Source organism: Mercenaria mercenaria, chromosome 6 (assembly GCF_021730395.1).
Source record: "Mercenaria mercenaria strain notata chromosome 6, MADL_Memer_1, whole genome shotgun sequence".
Taxonomy (NCBI): Eukaryota; Metazoa; Mollusca; class Bivalvia; order Venerida; family Veneridae; genus Mercenaria; species Mercenaria mercenaria.
This window is the reverse complement of record NC_069366.1, coordinates 24621406-24640860: the sequence shown is the minus strand read 5'-3', so window position 1 is coordinate 24640860 and position 19455 is coordinate 24621406. Positions and strand designations below refer to the sequence as shown.

Below are 19455 nucleotides of genomic sequence, written 5' to 3'. Positions count from 1 at the left end.
CCCGTTTTAAACGAGCATGATGTGTTTTTTTCTTTTTTGCATTGTGACTAGTTTTTGAGTCTTGTGACCCGGATGAATCTGACCTAGATTTCCCAAGATTTTATTTAACCAATTTTGAAGATCCTTTGAAAAATTGGCCTCTAGAGGGGTACAAGATTTTTTATTATTTGACCTACTGCCCAAGTTATTGACGGCATGTGACCTTTTCGAATTTGACCAGATATATCAAGGTGAACATTCTGACCAATTTTTGAAGATCTAATAAAAATAGGCCCTCTAGAGTGGTCAAAAGGTTTTTCTTTTTTGGGACCAAGCCCTTTGTTTTTCATTGCAGTTGACCCATTTTTGGTTTGACCAAATATCTAAAGTAACTTCAGCCCAAAACCTTATACGACCCCATGAAAAAATAGGGCCCCTCTAGAGAGGTTAAAGGTTTTTTATTATTTGACTACCCCTGTTTTGAAAAGTAAAAATTTCGAACTTGAACTAAAAATTTCTAAGGGTGAACTTTTGACTTATTTTCTAAAGTCCATTAAAAAGTATCCCCTTTTGAGGGTCACGGGTTTTTTTCTATTTTTAGCCCATGACCTTTTTTTGACGCAGTTGTCCAGTTTCGAACTTGACCTGTTTTCTCAAGATGAAAATTCAAAAAATTTTCATAAGATCCCATAAAAAACGGCCTCTAAGGGTCAAAAGGGTTTTTTTTTGTTATTTGCCTACTGACCTATTTATGAGGCATTGACCATTTTCGAACTTGACCTAGATATCATAAAGGTGAACATTAGCCAATTTTCATGAAGATCCATTCAAAAGTATGGTTAGAGAGGACATTTTTTCTTTTTTTAGCCCTCTGACTAGTTTTTGAGCAGTGCCCCAGTTTAAAAAACTTAAACAGACATCATCAATGAACATTCTGCAATTTCATACAGATCCATGAAAAAAATATGGCCCAGAGAGGCAAAATTTTTTTTTTTTTACTTTTGTAGGAGTTAGGGCCCCTGCTTATTTATGACCTATTTTTTTGACCGAGTTACCATTTTCGACTTGAACTGTTTCATAAGATGAACATTCTGCCCAAACTTTCATACGACCCCTGGAAATTGGCCTCTGGGGGTCAGGTTTTTTTTTTTGACCTCTGCCCTGGGTTTTTTGGCACGTGCCCCGGTTTCGAATTTGCTAGATATCACAAGGGAACATTTGAAAAACTTTCATGAAGACCCATTAAAAATTTGGCCTCTAGGAGGCACAAGGTTTTTCTATTTTTAGCCCTATTTTGACCTAGTTTTTGACCGCTTTGACCAGTTTCGAACCTGACCAGAAACTCAAGATGAACATTTGACAAAATTTTCAACGATCCCATTAAAAATATGGCCCCTCTAGAGAGGTCACAATTTTTTTTATTTTTTGACCTATTGACCTGTTTTTGATGGCACGTACCCAGTTTCGAACTTGCCTGATTATAAAGGGGAACTTCGGAATAAAGATCCATTGAAAATATGGCCTAGGGGGTCAAAAGGTTTTTTTCTATTTTTGCCCTATGATTAGTTTTTGATCGAAATTTGACCCCGTTTCGAAATTGATCTAGATATCAAAAGATAAACTTTCTGACCAAATTTCAAAAAGGTCCCATGAAAACTTGCCTTAGAGGGGTCAAAAGAAAAGTTTAGCACCCCGGGGACACACGACGCACAGACGAGGACGCTGCGCGATCAAAAAGTCACTTGTCACTTTGTGACATGTGAGCTAAAATAAAACTAAAAAAAATACTATTTCCCTCGAAAACCCCATCCACTTTAGAAAAAAAGTATATATAGTTTAAAAAAAATTTTTTGATTCCCAAATTTTTTCCTTACTGCAGATTTAATTGCCAACATCCCCTTTTTGGAAAACCCCCTGCCCCATCTTTCTAGTCTTCATTTCTTAAAAGCAACCTGCAACATACATAATCGTTCAATAAAAAACCCCAAAAAAATTTTCAGTTATTACCTTGTTTATCTTTAAACTTGTTTACTACATATTAAACACTGAATAACCTCTACTGTGTTTTATTTTAAACTTCTTTCCCATGGGGGGCCCTTTAAACAAAATTTTAAGATTGTGACTTGGTCACCTCTGGGGGTTTTGGTGTTGTTTTTTTGGCCACCCCACATAGCTTGCTTGTCAGTGCCACGTGCCTCCCTTTGCCTGTGGCCCTGGGGTCCCTGCCAAAATGTCTTAAAAAGTTCTCTTATGCCCTTTAAATGTGTTTAATATTTTACCCAACAACACTTAACCACTAGTCATAGCTTAGTTTTTTTACTGAGAAAAAAAAATCAGTCTAATGAGCAAAAAGGGTCGGGTGACCCTGGATCGTCATTGACTAATAGAGTTTCATGTTTCAAGTTCAAACTGATGATAAAATATTAAGAAAGTCGTAGGTCACTTTATGGTCAATGAAAGTCTTTTTACGATCGGTGTGCAAAACTGTGTATTTTCCCCAAATTTAAGGGGCTGTAAAAAAACAAGAAAGTAGGTCAGCAGGTCAAGGTCACGTAAATGACATCATTTTACTTGGGTCATCAGGTAATTAAAATTAAAACATCCTAAAAATTGGGATCAGATAATTTTTTAAGTTTTTTTTCCTATAAACCGTATAATAACTATGGACCCTGGGGGGGGGGCCTCTTTAACCCCAGGGCATAATTTGAAAATTTTGGTGAGGACTACTAGGCAATGCATAAACTAAAATACAAAAGCCTAGGCTTGTGGTTTCGGGACAAGATTTTTAAAGCCTTTTCTATATAAGTCTTGTAAACTTGGGCCCCAGGGCAGGGCCCCTTTTCATCCCCGGGGGACAATTTTAGCAATTTTGGTTGAGGACCCTGGGCAAAGCACAAACCCCAATATCAAAAGGGTTTTTTTTTTTTGGTTTCGACAAAAGATTTTTAAAACCCTTTTTTTCCCAATAATGTAAAACTAGGGCCCCCCGGGGCGGGGCCATTTTTCACCCTAGGGGAAAAATTTGAACAACCTTGGTAGGGACCCCCTAGATGTGCTACAAACCCAAAAATCAAAGCCCCGGCCCTTGGTTTTGTACAAGAAAATTTCAAAGTTTTCCCCTTTTAATCTAACAAAAGGGGCCCTGATGGCCCTATAGCTACCTGAGTAGAGTTGCTTTTCTTGAACAAATTTTAGCTAAAGCTTTTAGATTAGGCCTTTGGTTTTTTTTGCAAAAATTTTGAAAATTTTACCTTTGCCAACAACAACCTGGGCTGGGTAATTTGACCCTGGGGGGGCAAGATTTAACAAATTTTGTAAGGTCCCTGGAATGCTTTATTTAAAAACTAAGTCTAAGCCTTTTTGGGGTTTTTTTTTTTTTAGAAAAATTTTTGGTTTTTTTTTATGTACAATCAATAACCCATGGGGCGGAGCCAATTTTTACCCCGGGGGTCATGATTTTAAATTTTTTTTTTAGAATCTATAGGAATGCTACCTGCAAAAATCTAAAACCTAGGCCCTTTTGGTTTTTTTTTAGAAAATTTTCGAAAATTTTTAGTAAAATAAATGCCCTGGGCGGGGTCAATTTTGACCCCGGGGGTCATGATTTGAAAAAATGTTTTAGAGGTCCCTAGGGCCTGCTAATGTCAAATATTAGCTCTAGGGCCCCTTTTTTTTTTTTTGAAAATTTTTGAAGATTTTTTATATGTAAATAAGTGACCATGGGGGGGGGTCAATTTTGACCCCCGGGGCTGATTTAACAAATTTTAAATAGGGTCCACTAGCAAGGGACACGTAAATTCTAAGCTTAGGGTTTCCGTTTTTGAGAAAAAGATTTTTTTAAGATTTTCCTATGTAAAAACGGTGCCCAGCGGGGGGGCCCTTTTGACCCCCCTGGGTATGAATTTTTAAAAAAATTTTTGAGGTCCACTAGGCAAAGCACAGGAAAAATCTAACTCTAGGCTTTGGTTTTTTTTTTTAAATTTTTGAAAATTTTCATTGTAAATCAAAATGCCCTGGGGCGGGGTAATTTTGACCCGGGGTCTGATTGAACTTTTTGTAAGGCCAGGCAAAGCTACATGTCAAATACTAGTCCCGGGCTTATGCTTTTTTAGAAAAAATTTTTTAAGTTTTTTTGTACAATCAGTAACCCTTAGGGTGGGGTCATTTTGACAAAGGTATAGTCCTTAGGCAAGCTTCACCCTTTTTCTAAGCCAGGGCTTCTGGTTTTTGAGAAAAAGAAATTTTTTTAAAATTACCTCATAAAATCAAGTGACCCGGGGCAGGTCAATTTTGACCCCCGGGGTGATTTAAACAAATTTTGAGGGTTCCACTAGGCAATGCTACAGTCAAATTCAAAAATCTAGGCCTTCTGGTTTTTTTTCAGAAAATTTTGAAGTTTTTTATATGTAAAAAACAAGTGATCCTGGGGCGGGGTTAATTTTTTCCCGGGTTTTATTTGAACTTTTAGAGAGGTCCCCTTGGCAAGCTACTTCAAATATCAAGCCTGGGCTTCTGATTTTTGAGAAGGATTTTTTTAAAATTTTCCTATGTAAATCAAGGCCCGTGCGGGGCAATTTTGCCCCCCGGGTAGTTTGAACAAAATTTGGGGAGGGCCCTGGCAAAGTTTTAACCAAAAACTAGTTAGGGTTCTGGTTTGAGAAAATTTTTTAAAATTTTTCCCTTTTGGTTGATGGCAACCGAGTTTCCATGGAATTCAATTTTTTGAACAAATTTTTAAAGGGGGCCCCCCAAAAATCATTTCCCGTGAAGTTTTGGTTTTAAAAATTCCAGTGGTTTTCAAGAAGAAGATTTTTTTTCAAATTTTTGACGCACGACGCACAAAGCACGGGACCCAAACGGTCACAATAGTCACCTTTTCACTTCGTGGACAGGTGAGCTAATAAACAATGTGCCCCCGGGGCGGGCCCAAATTTTTTCCCCAGGGGGGTATTTGAACAATCTTGGGAGGACCCCTAGATTATGTTCATACAGATACCAAAACCCCAGGCCTTGGTTTTTGATAAGAAGATTTTTAAAGTTTTTCCTTGAATTCAATTCTTTTAACAATTTTGAAAGGGGACCCCCCGGGTCAAGTGAAAATTTGGTGTTTTTGCCCGTGGTTTTCAAGAAGTTTTTTTTTTTTAAAAGTTGACGGCGGACTTCGCCACACCACGGACATTTAGCAGTAAAAAATTTTAAAAATCCCATGAGCTTTGGCCCCGGGGAGCTAAAAAAAAATACAAGTTTTTTTTCACTCTTGTTTCTGCCACCACTAGCTCAATTGAGAAGGGGACCGAGTATTTTCATGATACCCAATGTTTGATCATGAAAGGGCATTTTTCCACAACAATCTGGAAGAAGTCATTCAAAGTTCATCTCTGAATCATGCGGGGGACATTGTCAGTAACTTAAGACACACCAGGCTGATTAACTGATTGGATTTACAAAGTTTTATGGTAATAATTTTTGGAATAAACCATATAAAACAAATATTTACCTGTTCCAAGGTATAGCCAATAAAGAATTCAGCATACAGAGCTAAATTATTAAATTCAGTAAATTTGGGACACTAAAATCCTCTGCTTCGAGAGTGCCATGCCTCCGTACTTCAGCCGGGGGAAACCTTGGGCTTTTGATTAAGTAGACGGTACCCTGCTATGAGAAGCCTGGTATGTATTACTGTTAGCTTTTGGGCTAGTTTTTTATCTTGTAGGAGGGGAACCAGGCACATGTTTTCAAAGATTCCTGGGGGAGATGGGAAAGGGCAGGAGAGTTTCAAGGGAGAAAATTTTTTAGCTGGCGGGACTGAAAAAGATAATAATAAAAAATAAAAACACGTTGTCTCCCCCCTTAAAAATGCCCCAATTGCAGGGGAGGAAGGCTTAAACTTTAGGTAAAGGGTTGACTTTGGCACCCGTCTGTTCCGGTAGCCAGTGTTTTACAAAACTGAACAGAATGAAACATTCTCAAGTTTTTTTTCTCCCCCTTTCATTTTAAATGGAAAGGAACTATGAAAAGCTGGAAAAGTCCCCCTATGCCCAAATTGTGTTGGTGTCATTCTAAACCCCATACATACACAGCTTAGCAATTTTAAACAGCTGCTAAACTATTTCTCTTTTTTACAAAATGTCTTGTGTTTAACGCACTGAAATTAAATTTCATGGAGCTATTTTTTCTCCCGAATGGGAAAAAATTTTTTACAACAGGGACTTATGCTTAAGCTTGATTTCTAGTTTTTTAGCAAACTTACATTTTCCCTACAAACTGAACAATGTAACTTTAATACAAAGAAAGCTTTACCTATGAGCGGCAGCCTGGTATACTAATTCATGATGTGATGGACTGTGGGGAGATAAATTACTCATGTCCCCTGAAAATATAACAATACCTATATAACAAATTATCTGTATATCAAAGCATATAAATCAGCAACCAATAAATTTGGAATTAAAATTTCCCTCAGATTATCTTTTGGCAAAAAACTCTAAAAATACACGAAACAAGCTTTTTGGGGGGAGTATAAAATTTATTTCCGCTAAGATTATTATTGCAAAGCGAATGCGTTTAGGTGCCAATTATGGTGGGGAGTATAACTTATACAAATCTTGTATCCCGTCTTTTCCCTTCATTAAAATTCAGTTACAACAATGTCCCGGTCACTGTGCCCTTTCCTTTTGACCCCCTGACCTCAAATCAAAGGGGTCATTTGCTGGTCTGACCCAAACCCCCCTATCCTTTTAGATCCCGGGCCCAACGTTCTCGAGTTATCTTTTTAAACCGTTTAATGTTCTGGGTCATATTTACTTGACCTTTTACTATTTCCCCAAAAACATAGGGGTCATTTGTGGCATGCAAAGCTTTTATCAAATTTCAGATCCGGCCCCGTGTTTTTGAGTTTCATCCGAAAAGTTTAAAATGTTCCGGGCACTGTTTACCCTTTACCTCGACCTACTGTTCAAAAACTTTTTGGGGGCATCGCTGGGCACGACCAACCTCCTTATAAAATTTTTGTCCTAGGCCTAAGTGTTCTTGGTTTATGGAAACCAAACGGTCTAAGGACCCCAGGCCGAAATCTGCAAAAAAATTTAACCCCTCTTCTGAGGGGGGTTAACAATTCCACTACCCTGCAGTGTACAAACAAAAATATTTCTAAAAGACTTCAAAATTTCACCAGACATGAAAAAATGTTGAATTTCTCTGATTTTTAGTTCTGAATCATAGCCTTTAAAAATTCCCAGCAATTTACGCTAAAGCTACTTTCATTAACAAAATGTCATGAAACATTTAGTACTGTAAACAAACTATGTCGTTACAACAATTTAACTTAACTTTTTATAGATTCCTTAGCAAAAACACAAAGATTTGCTCAGGTGAGGCTTTCATGCTTCTTTTTACATTACTCGATGAGCTTCGACAGAAAAATCACCCGAAAAAATTAGATTCCCTTGCATTATACGACGTACATGAAATCAAAAAATAAAAAAGTCTTACCCTTGCTGGGGATTGAAGATATGAGGTGTATAAGTTTTGAGCGGGGTTTACCCAAATATGGCGGTCTATCACGGTCTTCATCTGAAAAAAAAATTTACAATTATCTTTTAAAAATGTTTATAACAAACTGGGGCTAGGATCAGTCTTAACTTCTTTTGGTGATTTCGGAGCAGACTGACTTTCTGAGCACAATTTTTTTAACTAAAGTTGGGTTTCCAAATTCAGTTTCGAACTTGGAGCCTGATGTTAGTTTATATTCATTAATACTCAATTAACAAGGCGTCTGAAAAATAAACCTCCCCCACTGCTATGGATATGAAAGGGTAAACCCTTTACCTTTAGCTGTGACCTTGCCCCGAAAAGACTGGCTGACTCATGAATTCTGCAACGTCTTTATGAGGTATCATTTGGGCCCCAAATTTCATGAAAAACCTTAAAAGGGGTTTAGGTTTTTACAAGGCTCAACCCTTTTACCCCGGTTTTGACCTTGCCTTGAGTTGCATGGTTTCTTGATTTTTTTGATTAGGTAATCATTTGACCCAAATTTGATGAAAACCCTTTAATGGGTTTAGGAGATACGATGGAAAAAAATGAAGGGGCAAACCTTTGGCCCTAAGTTGTGCCTTAGCCCGGGATGGGATAAAAAGTTCTGCACCCCGTTTAGATGGGTGTATTTTACCCAATTTTATAAATTCCTTAAGGGGTTTGGATATGACGGAATAAAAGGAAGGCTAAAACCTTTTTTACCTTGAGTTGTGACCTTGACCCTTTAGCCGGGATGGCTGACTCATAGTTCTAACATCCCCCCGTGGGTGATATTTGACCCAAGTTTCTATGAATCCCTTTAGGGGGAAAGGGAGTCGACGGCACAAAAAGGGAAGCTCAAAAACCCTTTGACCTCAGTTGGGACCTTGACTTGAGCCGGCTGGCTGACTCATATGGCTCACTTTTCCTTTTATGAGGGGGATCATTTGACCAAGTTTTATGAAATTCTTTTAAAGGGGGTTTGGAGAATTATTGAGGAACAAATGAAAGGTCAAAACCCTTTTTCCCCAAGTTTTGCCTTTTCCTTGAGCCGGATGGCGCCATGGGTTTGCACATCTCTTGTGGGTGATCTTTGACTCAAATTCATAAAATTCCTTTAAAAGGGTTTGGGTATGGTGGACAAAAAGGAAGGGCCAAAACCTTTTTACCTTTGGTTGGGCCTTACCTTGAGCTGACAAAGGGTGACCATGTTTTCTGCACATCGTTTGTGGGTGACACTTGACCCAGTTTTATGAAAATCCTTCAAAGGGGTTTAGGGAAGGAGCGGCAGAAAGTGTTCGGACAGGGGAGGAGGACAGAAAAGGGACCATTCCTAAACCCCCCCCCCCCCACTTGTGGTGGGGGTTAATAAACAAGAGGGGCCAGATGGCCCCGGGCGCTCACCTAAGAAACACACCATAACGTGTAAAACATTTTGACCTAGGATTTTTGGAAAACAATATTCTGACCAATTTTCATTAAGATTGGACCAAAAAAAAAGGTTTTGTGATAAAACAACTTTTCTTAGTTAGTTTTACTAGTTTTTTACCAGATGACCCCTGTTCAAACTCGCTAGATTTTTCAAGGCAATCATTTTGACCAAAATTCATGAAAGTCAATTGAAAAAAAACAGCTCTATCCATCAAGTTTTTTCTTTGTTTGACCAGTGACCTAGTTTTTGACCCTCGATACCCCCTTTCAAATTCGACCTGATTTCATTAAGGCAATCTCCGCCAAAATTTTATAAAAAACATTGAAAAAACAGTCTCTATCCATAACCCAAGGTTTTTTTTCGATTTTTACCTGTGACCTAGTTTTTGACCCGTGACGACCCATTTTCGAACTCGGCCTAGATTTCATCAAGGTTATCATTCTGACCAATATTCATGAAGATTAATTGAAAAATACAGCCTCTATCGCATACACAAGCTAAATGTTGACAGACAGACGACAGACGACGGACGCCGGACATCGAGCGATCAGAAAAACTCACCTGAGCATTGCTCAGATGAGCTAAAAATTCAACTTATAGAAACCTGCTTTGTTTTTAATGGATGACCTCATAGGGCGACAAAAAACCAGCTGGACCAGGGGTGTAAAATTCTTTTTCACACCACTCGCCCTGCAGGAATAGTAGCTAGTAAAATCTACTCGCCCTTTGTGCACAGTCACTCGCCCTAATAATTGACAGGAGTATTATATACAACACAACAAGCAAATTTCAAACATAACACATAGCTCGTACACTAAGTTTCCTTTTTGATTATTCATTTGTGTTTCTTTTTAATTTTTTGTTTTTAACCCCTATCGTAGTTTCCTAAAGTGTCAAGAAAGTATTAAACATCAGTTATTTTCATTTTTTCAAAACTTATTTTCCGAAAAATAATTATTTTGAAAAATGCCCTAAAAATATGGACACAATAATCATCATCCACCTACCCGTCTTGAAGGCGAAAAAAAAAAGTTGACGATCATCTGTAATTATTCTGTTGATAAACTAAGTAATTGGCCTGTTTTCATCATCAATTAACATCCTCTCAAAGAGCTAAAAGAAGTGAGTCGGTATCATGACCTCTGAAGTGGAGATCAAAGTGATATTGTTGCACGAGATTGTCATGGCATTACGTCATATTACAGTTTTTACGTCATGTGACCTATTTGCCAACAAGGAATTTACATTATCGTTTGAGAAGAATATTTTATAATAAAAAAATACATGTACAAAGATTCATTTAAAACTTACTAAAAACTGCAACAACATCATTTTGTTTTATTTTAAAACCACATTTCTAGCTACGTCCACGAGGTCAGATACCTTATTCCACCGCACTAACAGAATATATTATATGAAAAGTAGATCCCTCGGAAGCACCAAAAACAAAGCAAAAAGTGAAAATTGCAGACTCGGTTTGATTAAGTCTGTTCATGAGCAGATATGGAAAACGCAACACTGCCCACGCCCCCTAGCACCATTTTACCAAACAAATCGTTTTACTCAGTGTATTTAAATTACTGCCGCTTTTTCATTATTTAAGATTTTTTAATTCCGTTTTTTGTTCTTTCTGGTCAAAAGTCCAAATTTTATGCCCATAGTATGTATCACTTATTTTCTCTTAGAAAGAAATCAGTAATTAAGATCGCGCTGTTTGAAATTTAACAAATGATTATATGAAAATTCGACCGTTTTCATACAAATTTTCTTACGCTTCCTTCGATATTTTATTTAAATCTTATTAGAATTCAAATTGTATTACTTCTCAAGCGATGTTGAAAAACTGAAGCGATAATGTTAAAAAAGAATGCACTAAGCACATTTTTTTGTGTACGTGTCGATAAACAAAAGTAACGAAGATGTAAATTTGATATTATGATAGGTCGCACGTGCTCCCGGAATGGAAATTACCGGCATAACGTTTTGATATCTTTACGATTCGCAGGTAAATTCCAGTCAATCAAAGTAGCAACTGAACTATCTCAAAGTTTGTTGATGTTTTTCAAGATGTAATTTCTGAATTTCATTAAAGCTACGACGTAAAACCCACTCGTCCGACCAGTCGAGTATACAGCGAGATCCACTCGTCCTACCAAGACTTTAACTCGCCAATGTGAGCGACCCAGTGGAATTTTACACCCCTGTGGACAGCTCCCATACTTGAAATAGGTCTACAACAGTTGAGGGAAATGTTAGTGGTCAATTATTGTCTCATGCCTCTTTCTGTGAGGTTGATTCAATTCTGAAGGGTCTCAATACAAGCTGAATATATTGTTTCCTAATCAAGAATAAACAAATCTGAACAAACAAGAAATACAGGCACTTGACAATTGACCTAGCACTATGCCAACATATAACCTTGAATCAAAGTGGTTGCAACATTATGCAGTGAATATATCATAAGGTTCATGAAAAATCCTTCAGGTTTACATAATGTAAATACTTATTTTAAGGTTCATGACTCCCCTTTCACAGGTTTAGCAGATATAAATCAGACTCGAAATTCATAAAAGATTTAAACCTTGCAATTTTGTGTGGACCTAAATGGAACATGGATTTGCCATAGCACCTTAATGAGATGTAAATGTGACAAAAGTTTCATGAAAATCCTTTGTGGGCTTTATGAAAAATTCAAAGGACACTAAACAAAAAGCTCAAAGCCTATGACCCTTACCTTGAGGCGACATAAATGGAACATTTTTTCAATGTTTCTTCTCTAAATGACTATAATTTTAGCATACTGCCTCTCCCATTTTAACATTTACATACAAAATGCTTTACAGTCTATTAACAAAGAATTACAAGTCAGACTTTAATAATGAAGTTCAGAAATAGCAGCAATACTGAAATCTACTTAAATAGCTTATTAACCGCTAACATGCCCATTAATATTAACTTCTCTTCACTAATGTAACAGCTGTTTTAAAAGAATACAGATTTGTCTGCTGTGCTCAAATCATTGTAGGAAAAGATGTTGCAATTTTGCAAAAAAAAAAGTATTAAAAAATGAATGACATCTATAAATCCAGACAGGTTTTACAAATGTTATTTTCATCACTCATTAAAAAGTTACAGCTATATTTATATCCATGTAATGAAGTATGTTGAAAAGATCTTTTCCCCAAGCAAGGTAAATTTTCTCCTTTAATTTTAACAGCAGACTAGATTTCCAAAGTTATTTTTCCTCCAAACTATCATTTAACCCTTACCATGCTGGAAACGACTGAATCTGCCTTTGTGACCACTGTAGATCTTGATCAGCCTGCACATTTGTGAAGTCTGATCAAGATCTGCACTGTTCACCATTCAGTCAGTATCTTTTCGATGGGCACCCCTTTTAACAGTAAATGGTACTGTTCAAACTGAAAGATGGACAAATTCATTATTGAAATTTAGCAGGGTAAGGGTTAAGTAAGTTGTCAGCTTCTAGTGTAGAACTAGAAAGTTCTTGAAAACCTAAAACCATTTCAAGCAGTACCCAATAAATGCCATAGAAATTTAATATAATAGATTATTATGTATTATACCTCCTGAGTTGGGTAATCGCTGCACTACTGGGACATCGGCTAATACAGACGGGCGGGGACTAGTACATGCATCGGTCATCTTGACGGGCCTCTGTATCGTGTTCTCGAAAAACGATGTGAAGAAGTTGCTCTGTTGTATGTGCTCCGGCAAGTCCGACAAGGACGACGCATATTGACTCAAAAGTTCTCTGTTCTCTTTCCTATGGTTCTGCATCCCTAAACATGACCAAACAAGTAAATTACAAATTGTAAAGTTTATATGTAACCACAGACAGGACAATAATGGTTGCCTAGTTATGAACTAGACATGTGTCCATAGGACACTGGTGCCCCCACTTCCTGTCACTGCACATAATTTCATGACTCTAGAAGAAATATTTTTTAACATATATGCAACACAACTTCTAAGCACTTTATGTGTATTTTTCACCAAGACGAGGTCCACAACTCTGGTCTTGGTGAGTGGAATCACACACAGAACACCTGGTGCGTAATTTCACATGCTTTAGCAATCCTCTAATGTTTTATGACTCTAGCTAAGTACATTTTGAGATACATGGGAAACAAACTTTTTTGCCCTAAATGTATATTTTTGACCAAATAAGGGTAAAAACACTTGTCTTGCAGAGTGAAATCAAAAACAAAATAACTCGGGTGCATAAATTCACATGCTGAATAATATTCTTACATGGTTTCATGACTTTAGACGAAATATTATTTGAGATATACACAATTCGGATGGACAGACGAATGAACTGACAGACAAGGGCACATCTAAATCCCCCCCAAAAATGTTGGGAGACATTAAAGAATGTACATTCTGTGATATACACCACTGGAAGTCATCTGTTTGTGAGACTTTAGAAAATTAGAAATATCTAATCATTCTGAAGCAGAAATTTGAAGTAATTCTCAGAAACATTTTTTCCTGTACACACAGGTGCATTTTTTGCTTCAGGAGGATATAGAATCTAGAAGACAGATCATGTGTCAATCAACACACTTTGTTTGATCATTTCCACCAACAGTAAACTGACATAACTTTTTACACGTGATATTAATCATAGAATTCCCAACAAATTTTGACCACAATTGCAGATTAAACAAGAGCACTGCCTTGCGGGTGCTGACGCTCATCTGATTTTTTTTGTGTTATAGAAATATTGTCCTACCCATGATTTTCTAAGTCTAAAAAGGGCCATCATTCTTGCAAAAAGCAGGATAGAGTTATGTTTCTTGATGTAAAGTGTCCACTTATGATGGTGAAAAACTGTTGCAAGTTTTAAAGCAATAGCTTTGATAGTTTATGAGAAAAGTTGACTTAAACATAATACTCAACCAAGAAAATGATTTTCTAAGTCCAAAAGGGGCAATAATTATTGCAAAAAGCAGGATGGAGTTACGCTGCTTGCTGTACAGGGTCAGCTTATGATGGTGAACAAGTGTTGCAAGTTTCAAAGCAATAGCTTTGATAGTTTAAGAGAAAAAGTTGACCTAAACATAAAACTAAACCAAGAAATCTGATATTTTCTAAGTCCAAAAGGGGCCATAAATCTAGCAAAAAGCAGGATGGAGTTATGTTTCTTGCTGTACAGGGTCAACTTATGATGGTGAACAAGTGTTGCAAGTTTTAAAGCAATAGCTTTGATAGTTTAGGATAAAAGCTGAGCTAAACATAAAACTTAACCAAGAAAACTGATTTTCTAAGTCCAAAAGGGGCAATAAATCTGGCAAAAAGCAAGATGGAGTTATGTTTCTTGATGTACAGGGTCTGCTTATGATGGTGAACAAGTATTCCAAGTTTCAAAGCAATAGCTTTGATTGTTTGGGAGAAAAGTTGACCTAAACATAAAACTTAACCAAGAAATCTGATATTTTCTAAGTACAAAAGGGGCCATAAATCTTGCAAAAAGCAAGATGGAGTTATGTTTCTTGCTATACAGGGTCAGCTTATGATGGTGAACAAGTATTTCAAGTTTCAAAGCAATAGCTTTGATAGTTTAGGAGAAAAGCTGACCTAAACATAAAACTTAACCAGGCAACGCCGACGCCGACAACCGCTCAAGTGATGACAATAACTCATCATTTTTTTTTCAAAAAATCAGATGAGCTAAAAAAAAACAATTGTAACACATAATCAGCTTCTGTTTTGGAAAGCGCCTTCAAATTTTAGACATCAACCTGGCCAACAGAAATTGATATAAAACATAAAGGTTGAACTAACCTTTTAGAGACGGCAGTTTGAATGCTTCTTGATGAGACAGTATATCCTTTTCAAATGTCTTCACTAACTGCAAAATAAATGAACACAATAATCTTAAGACATTTTCTAAACAATCTTTTTCTGTAAACATGATAATTACCAATCTATGAGCACTGGGAACATTCCACTAGGAACAATCCATACAAAAGTTTTATCTGTACCTGACAATGTTTTTAACATTTACCCTCCTATATTTCTAAAATGGACTGGTCCATCATTTAATTTGGGCAGTACCACTTCTTATTCAAAGGGGTGTTTTCTGAAATCTTGGTCTGAACTGGTCGCAATGGCAGAATCACTTAAAATTCTGCCTTATTCCAACAATACATGATACCAAACTGCCTAGTAGACTAAGTAGCCATTTTATTCCAATTTTCTCAGAGCCGTTAATCTGGGAACAATTAACTGGTGACTGGATCTAAACCCTTAGCATGACCAAACTTTAATCTTAAAGAAAGACCATTTTTAGCCATAATCTGGAGGTCAGTGCCTTAAACAATTGTTAGCTGTGATCCTTGAAAATTACATGAAAGCATAAATCAAGACTCTTTGCCTATCAGCCAGACCCGCTTGTCTGTCCTATGAGACCACAGCATTTCAAGGGTCAAAGGACCAATCTCCACATTCAAGTTTCCACCTTGAAACCAGAGTTTCATTTAAAATTAAAACTACAAAATGTATTATTTTTGTTGTTCTCAAAACAATGTCACTGAAGACATGCCATAATCCAAATTACTTGCCCTTTTCCAAGTAAAGATCATTAAAATTCAACAAGTGTACTTTACTATTACATCTGAATACATCAAACCACAAAAACTTCATGGCATTGATCATGCTGATAAGACATTACATTTTTCTACATTATGACTTCCTGAAATGCCATTTGCAATTGCAATTATTATGCAATCCATTTTGCAGGTACCAAATTTACTCTTTTAAGTAACAAGGTGCAAGAATGGACTGCACACATGAAATGCATCCACATTTGATAAAAGCTTTATGATTATTTTTCAATTGGTGGAAAAATAAAGTTCAATATTAAACATAATAAATGCTAAAGAAGCAGGAAGTTGTCAATTGCATACAAATGTCATTTTTCAGGGCAAAGTTAAAAAGTCCCAGCACACCAAAACGCCATCAAAATTACTCCAAGGTTCCCACTTTCACAGTATTTTTGTAAACATTTACATGATCTTTCATACATGAAACAATGATTTAAACAGCATAAAATTATTCTAAGTTTCTATTCCACAGATATCCCAGCCTATATAATAGAAAGATTGTCCTACCCATGATTTTCTAAGTCCAAAAACGGCCATTATTCTTGCAAAAAGCAGGATGGAGTTATGTTTCTTGATGTACAGAGTCAGCTTATGATGGTGAACAACTGTTGCAAGTTTCAAAGCAATAGCTCTGATAGTTTAGGAGATAAGTTTACCTAAACATAAAACTTAACCAATAAATCTGATATTTTCTAAGTCCAAAAGGGGCCAAAATTCTTGCAAAAAGCAGGTCAGAGTTAGGTTTCTTATTGTACAGGGTCAGCTTATGATGGTGAACAACTGTTGCAAGTTTTAAAGCAATAGCTTTGATAGTTTAGGAGAAAAGCTGACCTAAACATAAAACTTAACCAAGAAAACTGATTTTCTAAGTCCAAAAGGGGCAATAATTCTTGCAAAAAGCAGGATAGAGTTATGTTTCTTAATGTACAGGGTCAGCTTATGATGGTGAACAACTGTTGCAAGTTTCAAAGCAATAGCCTTGACAGTTTAGGAGAAAAGTTGACCTAAACATAAAACATCCAAGAAATCTGATATTTTCTAAGTCCAAAAGGGGCCATAATTCTTGCAAAAGGCAGGACAGAGTTATGTTTCTTGCTGTACAGGGTCAGCTTAAGATGGTGAACAAGTGTTGCAAGTTTTAAAGCAATAGCTTTGATAGTTTATGAGAAAAGCTGACCTAAACATAAAACTTAACCAAGAAATCTGATTTTCTTAGTCCAAAAGGGGCAATAATTCTTGCAAAAAGCAGGACAGAGTAATGTTTCTTAATGTACAGGGTCAGCTTATGATGATGAACAACTGTTGCAAGTTTCAAAGCAATAGCCTTGACAGTTTAGGAGAAAAGTTGACCTAAACATAAAACTTAACCAAGAAATCTGATACTATTATTTTCTAAGTCCAAAAGGGGCCATAATTCTTGCAAAAAGCAGGATGGAGCTATGTTTCTTGCCGTACAGGGTCAGCTCTTGATGGTGAACAAGTGTTGCAAGTTTCAAAGCAATACCTTTGATAGTTTTGGAGAAAACCTGACCTAAACATAAAACTTAACCAGGCAACGCTGATGCCGATCAAGTGATGACAACAACTCATTTTTTTTTTCAAAAAAATCAGATGAGCTAAAAATGACAAAATTAACATACAAACAGAAAATAAAATGCATCCAGACTATGAAATTGACAATTAAAATACTTTATTGAAATTAACGAATGTTTTGATCAATTAAGATGATTAAATGAGATTTAATTACTAGCATCTGTTCCAGTCTGTTGTGCATCATAATTAACATGCAGCTACCGATATATGCACACATGCACGACTGGAAGTTGTGAAAACTAGAAATCCTGAATATTAAACGGGGAGCTAATGTAGGAAAATTAAGAAAACAAGAGCTGTCTCCATAGGATGACATATGCCCCCGATGGCACTTTGAATGAGTAGTTATGGCCGATGTTAGAGTTTAGGACCTTTGACCTACGGAGCTGGGTCTTGCGCGTGACACGTCGTCTTACTGTGCCACACATTCATGCGTAGTTATTTTAAAATCCATGCATGAATGACAAAGATATAGACCGGACACGCCCATCAATGCACTATCATGAAAAATGACCTTTAACGTCTAAGTGTGACCTTGACCTTTCAGCTTCAGACCTGGGTCTTGCGCGCGACACGTCGTCTTACTGTGGTACACATTCATGCCAAGTTATTTGAAAATCCATCCATGGCTGACAAAGATATGGACCGGACACGCCCATCAATGCACTATCCTTTAATGTCTAAGTGTGACCTTGACCTTTGAGCTACAGACCTGGGTCTTGCGCACGACACGTCGTCTTACTGTGGTACACATTCATGCCAAGTTATTTGAAAATCCATCCATCGATGACAAAGATATGGACTGGACACGCCCATCAATGCACTATCCTTTAATGTCTAAGTGTGACCTTGACCTTTGAGCTACGGACCTGGGTCTTGCGCGCGACACGTCGTCTTACTGTGGTACACATTCATGCCAAGTTATTTGAAAATCCATCCAACGATGACAAAGATATGGACCAGACACGCCCATCAATGCACTATCCTTTAATGTCTAAGTGTGACCTTGACCTTTGAGCTACGGACCTGGGTCTTGCGCGCGACACGTCGTCTTACTGTGGTACACATTCATGCCAAGCTATTTGAAAATCCATCCATCGATGACAAAGATATGGACCGGACACGAAAATTGCGGACAGACTGACAGACTGACAGACCGACAGACCGACAGACGGTTCAAAAACTATATGCCTCCCTTCGGGGGCATAAAAAGTCTTTTTATAGTCTCTTACAACATACTTGACATTTTTGTCTGTCATCAAAAATTACTCTGACAAAACAGAAGTTTCACTGCTTGAAATCATTTAATGTTCTCGACATGTGATGACGTGAATAGAAACTTTTCAAATGAAGCCATTTTGCTAAAATTCTAAAACACTTCTTTACCTTTTTATGAAACTCAACCAATTCCTGATATGTTTTGAACACATTCTTTTTCTCACCATTTGACCAGGTCACCTGAAAATAAAAAGCATAACAATATCAGGAACCGTGGACTGTTTTCATTAATGCTCGAAGTCGGAAATTACACTTAATCTTTTAAAATATATTCTACCCGGCATCCTTGTCCATATGTCATATGCTAAAACTTCTGAAGAGCAAAAACCTCTACAAAGACAAATATTTTCTCACACCTTACCTCGGTGTGGCGAATACTTGGCCGTCATTGCTAAGAGCTATTATATAATTGTGCGTTATAATGGTTATACAGTAAAGTAAGGTGAAATTCTACTGGTCCATGTGGGCTCTGGGACAAGCTGAGCAAGTCTGACAATCGATTTTGTAATTTTAGCATATCAACCTCTTTAGACCAACAACCTCTATCGCAAAATCACATTTAAGTCTTGTCCCCACAAATACACTGCAAATATTGAAAAGGTCAGAGTAAGGCCATCAATCTTGCACAACACTGCAGCACACTAACATACATTCAAACAAGATACATCACAATAAATAACTCATGCATCATTGTTATCTCAGGTTTTTTTCTGCTAATTTCAGTAGTGAACTTTAATTACCAGTGAAACATCCTCATCAAAATATATATTTTGCTTACTCAACAAAATAAAAGTCTAAAGATGACATTTATGTCAATGTATTTTACTGTTTTCTTCTATATGATCACTGGCAGTGAGAAAAAGAGGAAAGGAGACAACAGATGTTAATTAACAAGATGTGCAGTCATTAAACTTTAAGAGACAACAATATTCGTCACCAGTATTAATAATTACATTAAATGAACTTAACTGGATGTCGTTGTGACTTAGTGTTTATACTCTTATAGGAAGAAGGCAAGGAACAGTA

The 19455-nt window shown here is 36.9% G+C and overlaps 1 protein-coding gene across 1 annotated transcript in view; it reads right to left on the bottom strand.

The window, feature by feature from the left end:
- The window catches only part of LOC123549384 (zinc finger CCHC domain-containing protein 2-like), a 51353-nt gene that overhangs the window by 7450 nt on the left and 24448 nt on the right, over positions 1-19455 (bottom strand). The window contains exons 4-8 of the mRNA XM_053546712.1: positions 18538-18609; positions 14738-14804; positions 12514-12729; positions 7471-7551; positions 6341-6349 (exon numbers count right to left, since the gene is read on the bottom strand). Coding sequence (XP_053402687.1) covers positions 6341-6349; positions 7471-7551; positions 12514-12729; positions 14738-14804; positions 18538-18609 — 445 coding nt within the window. The remainder of the gene's footprint in view (positions 1-6340; positions 6350-7470; positions 7552-12513; positions 12730-14737; positions 14805-18537; positions 18610-19455) is intronic.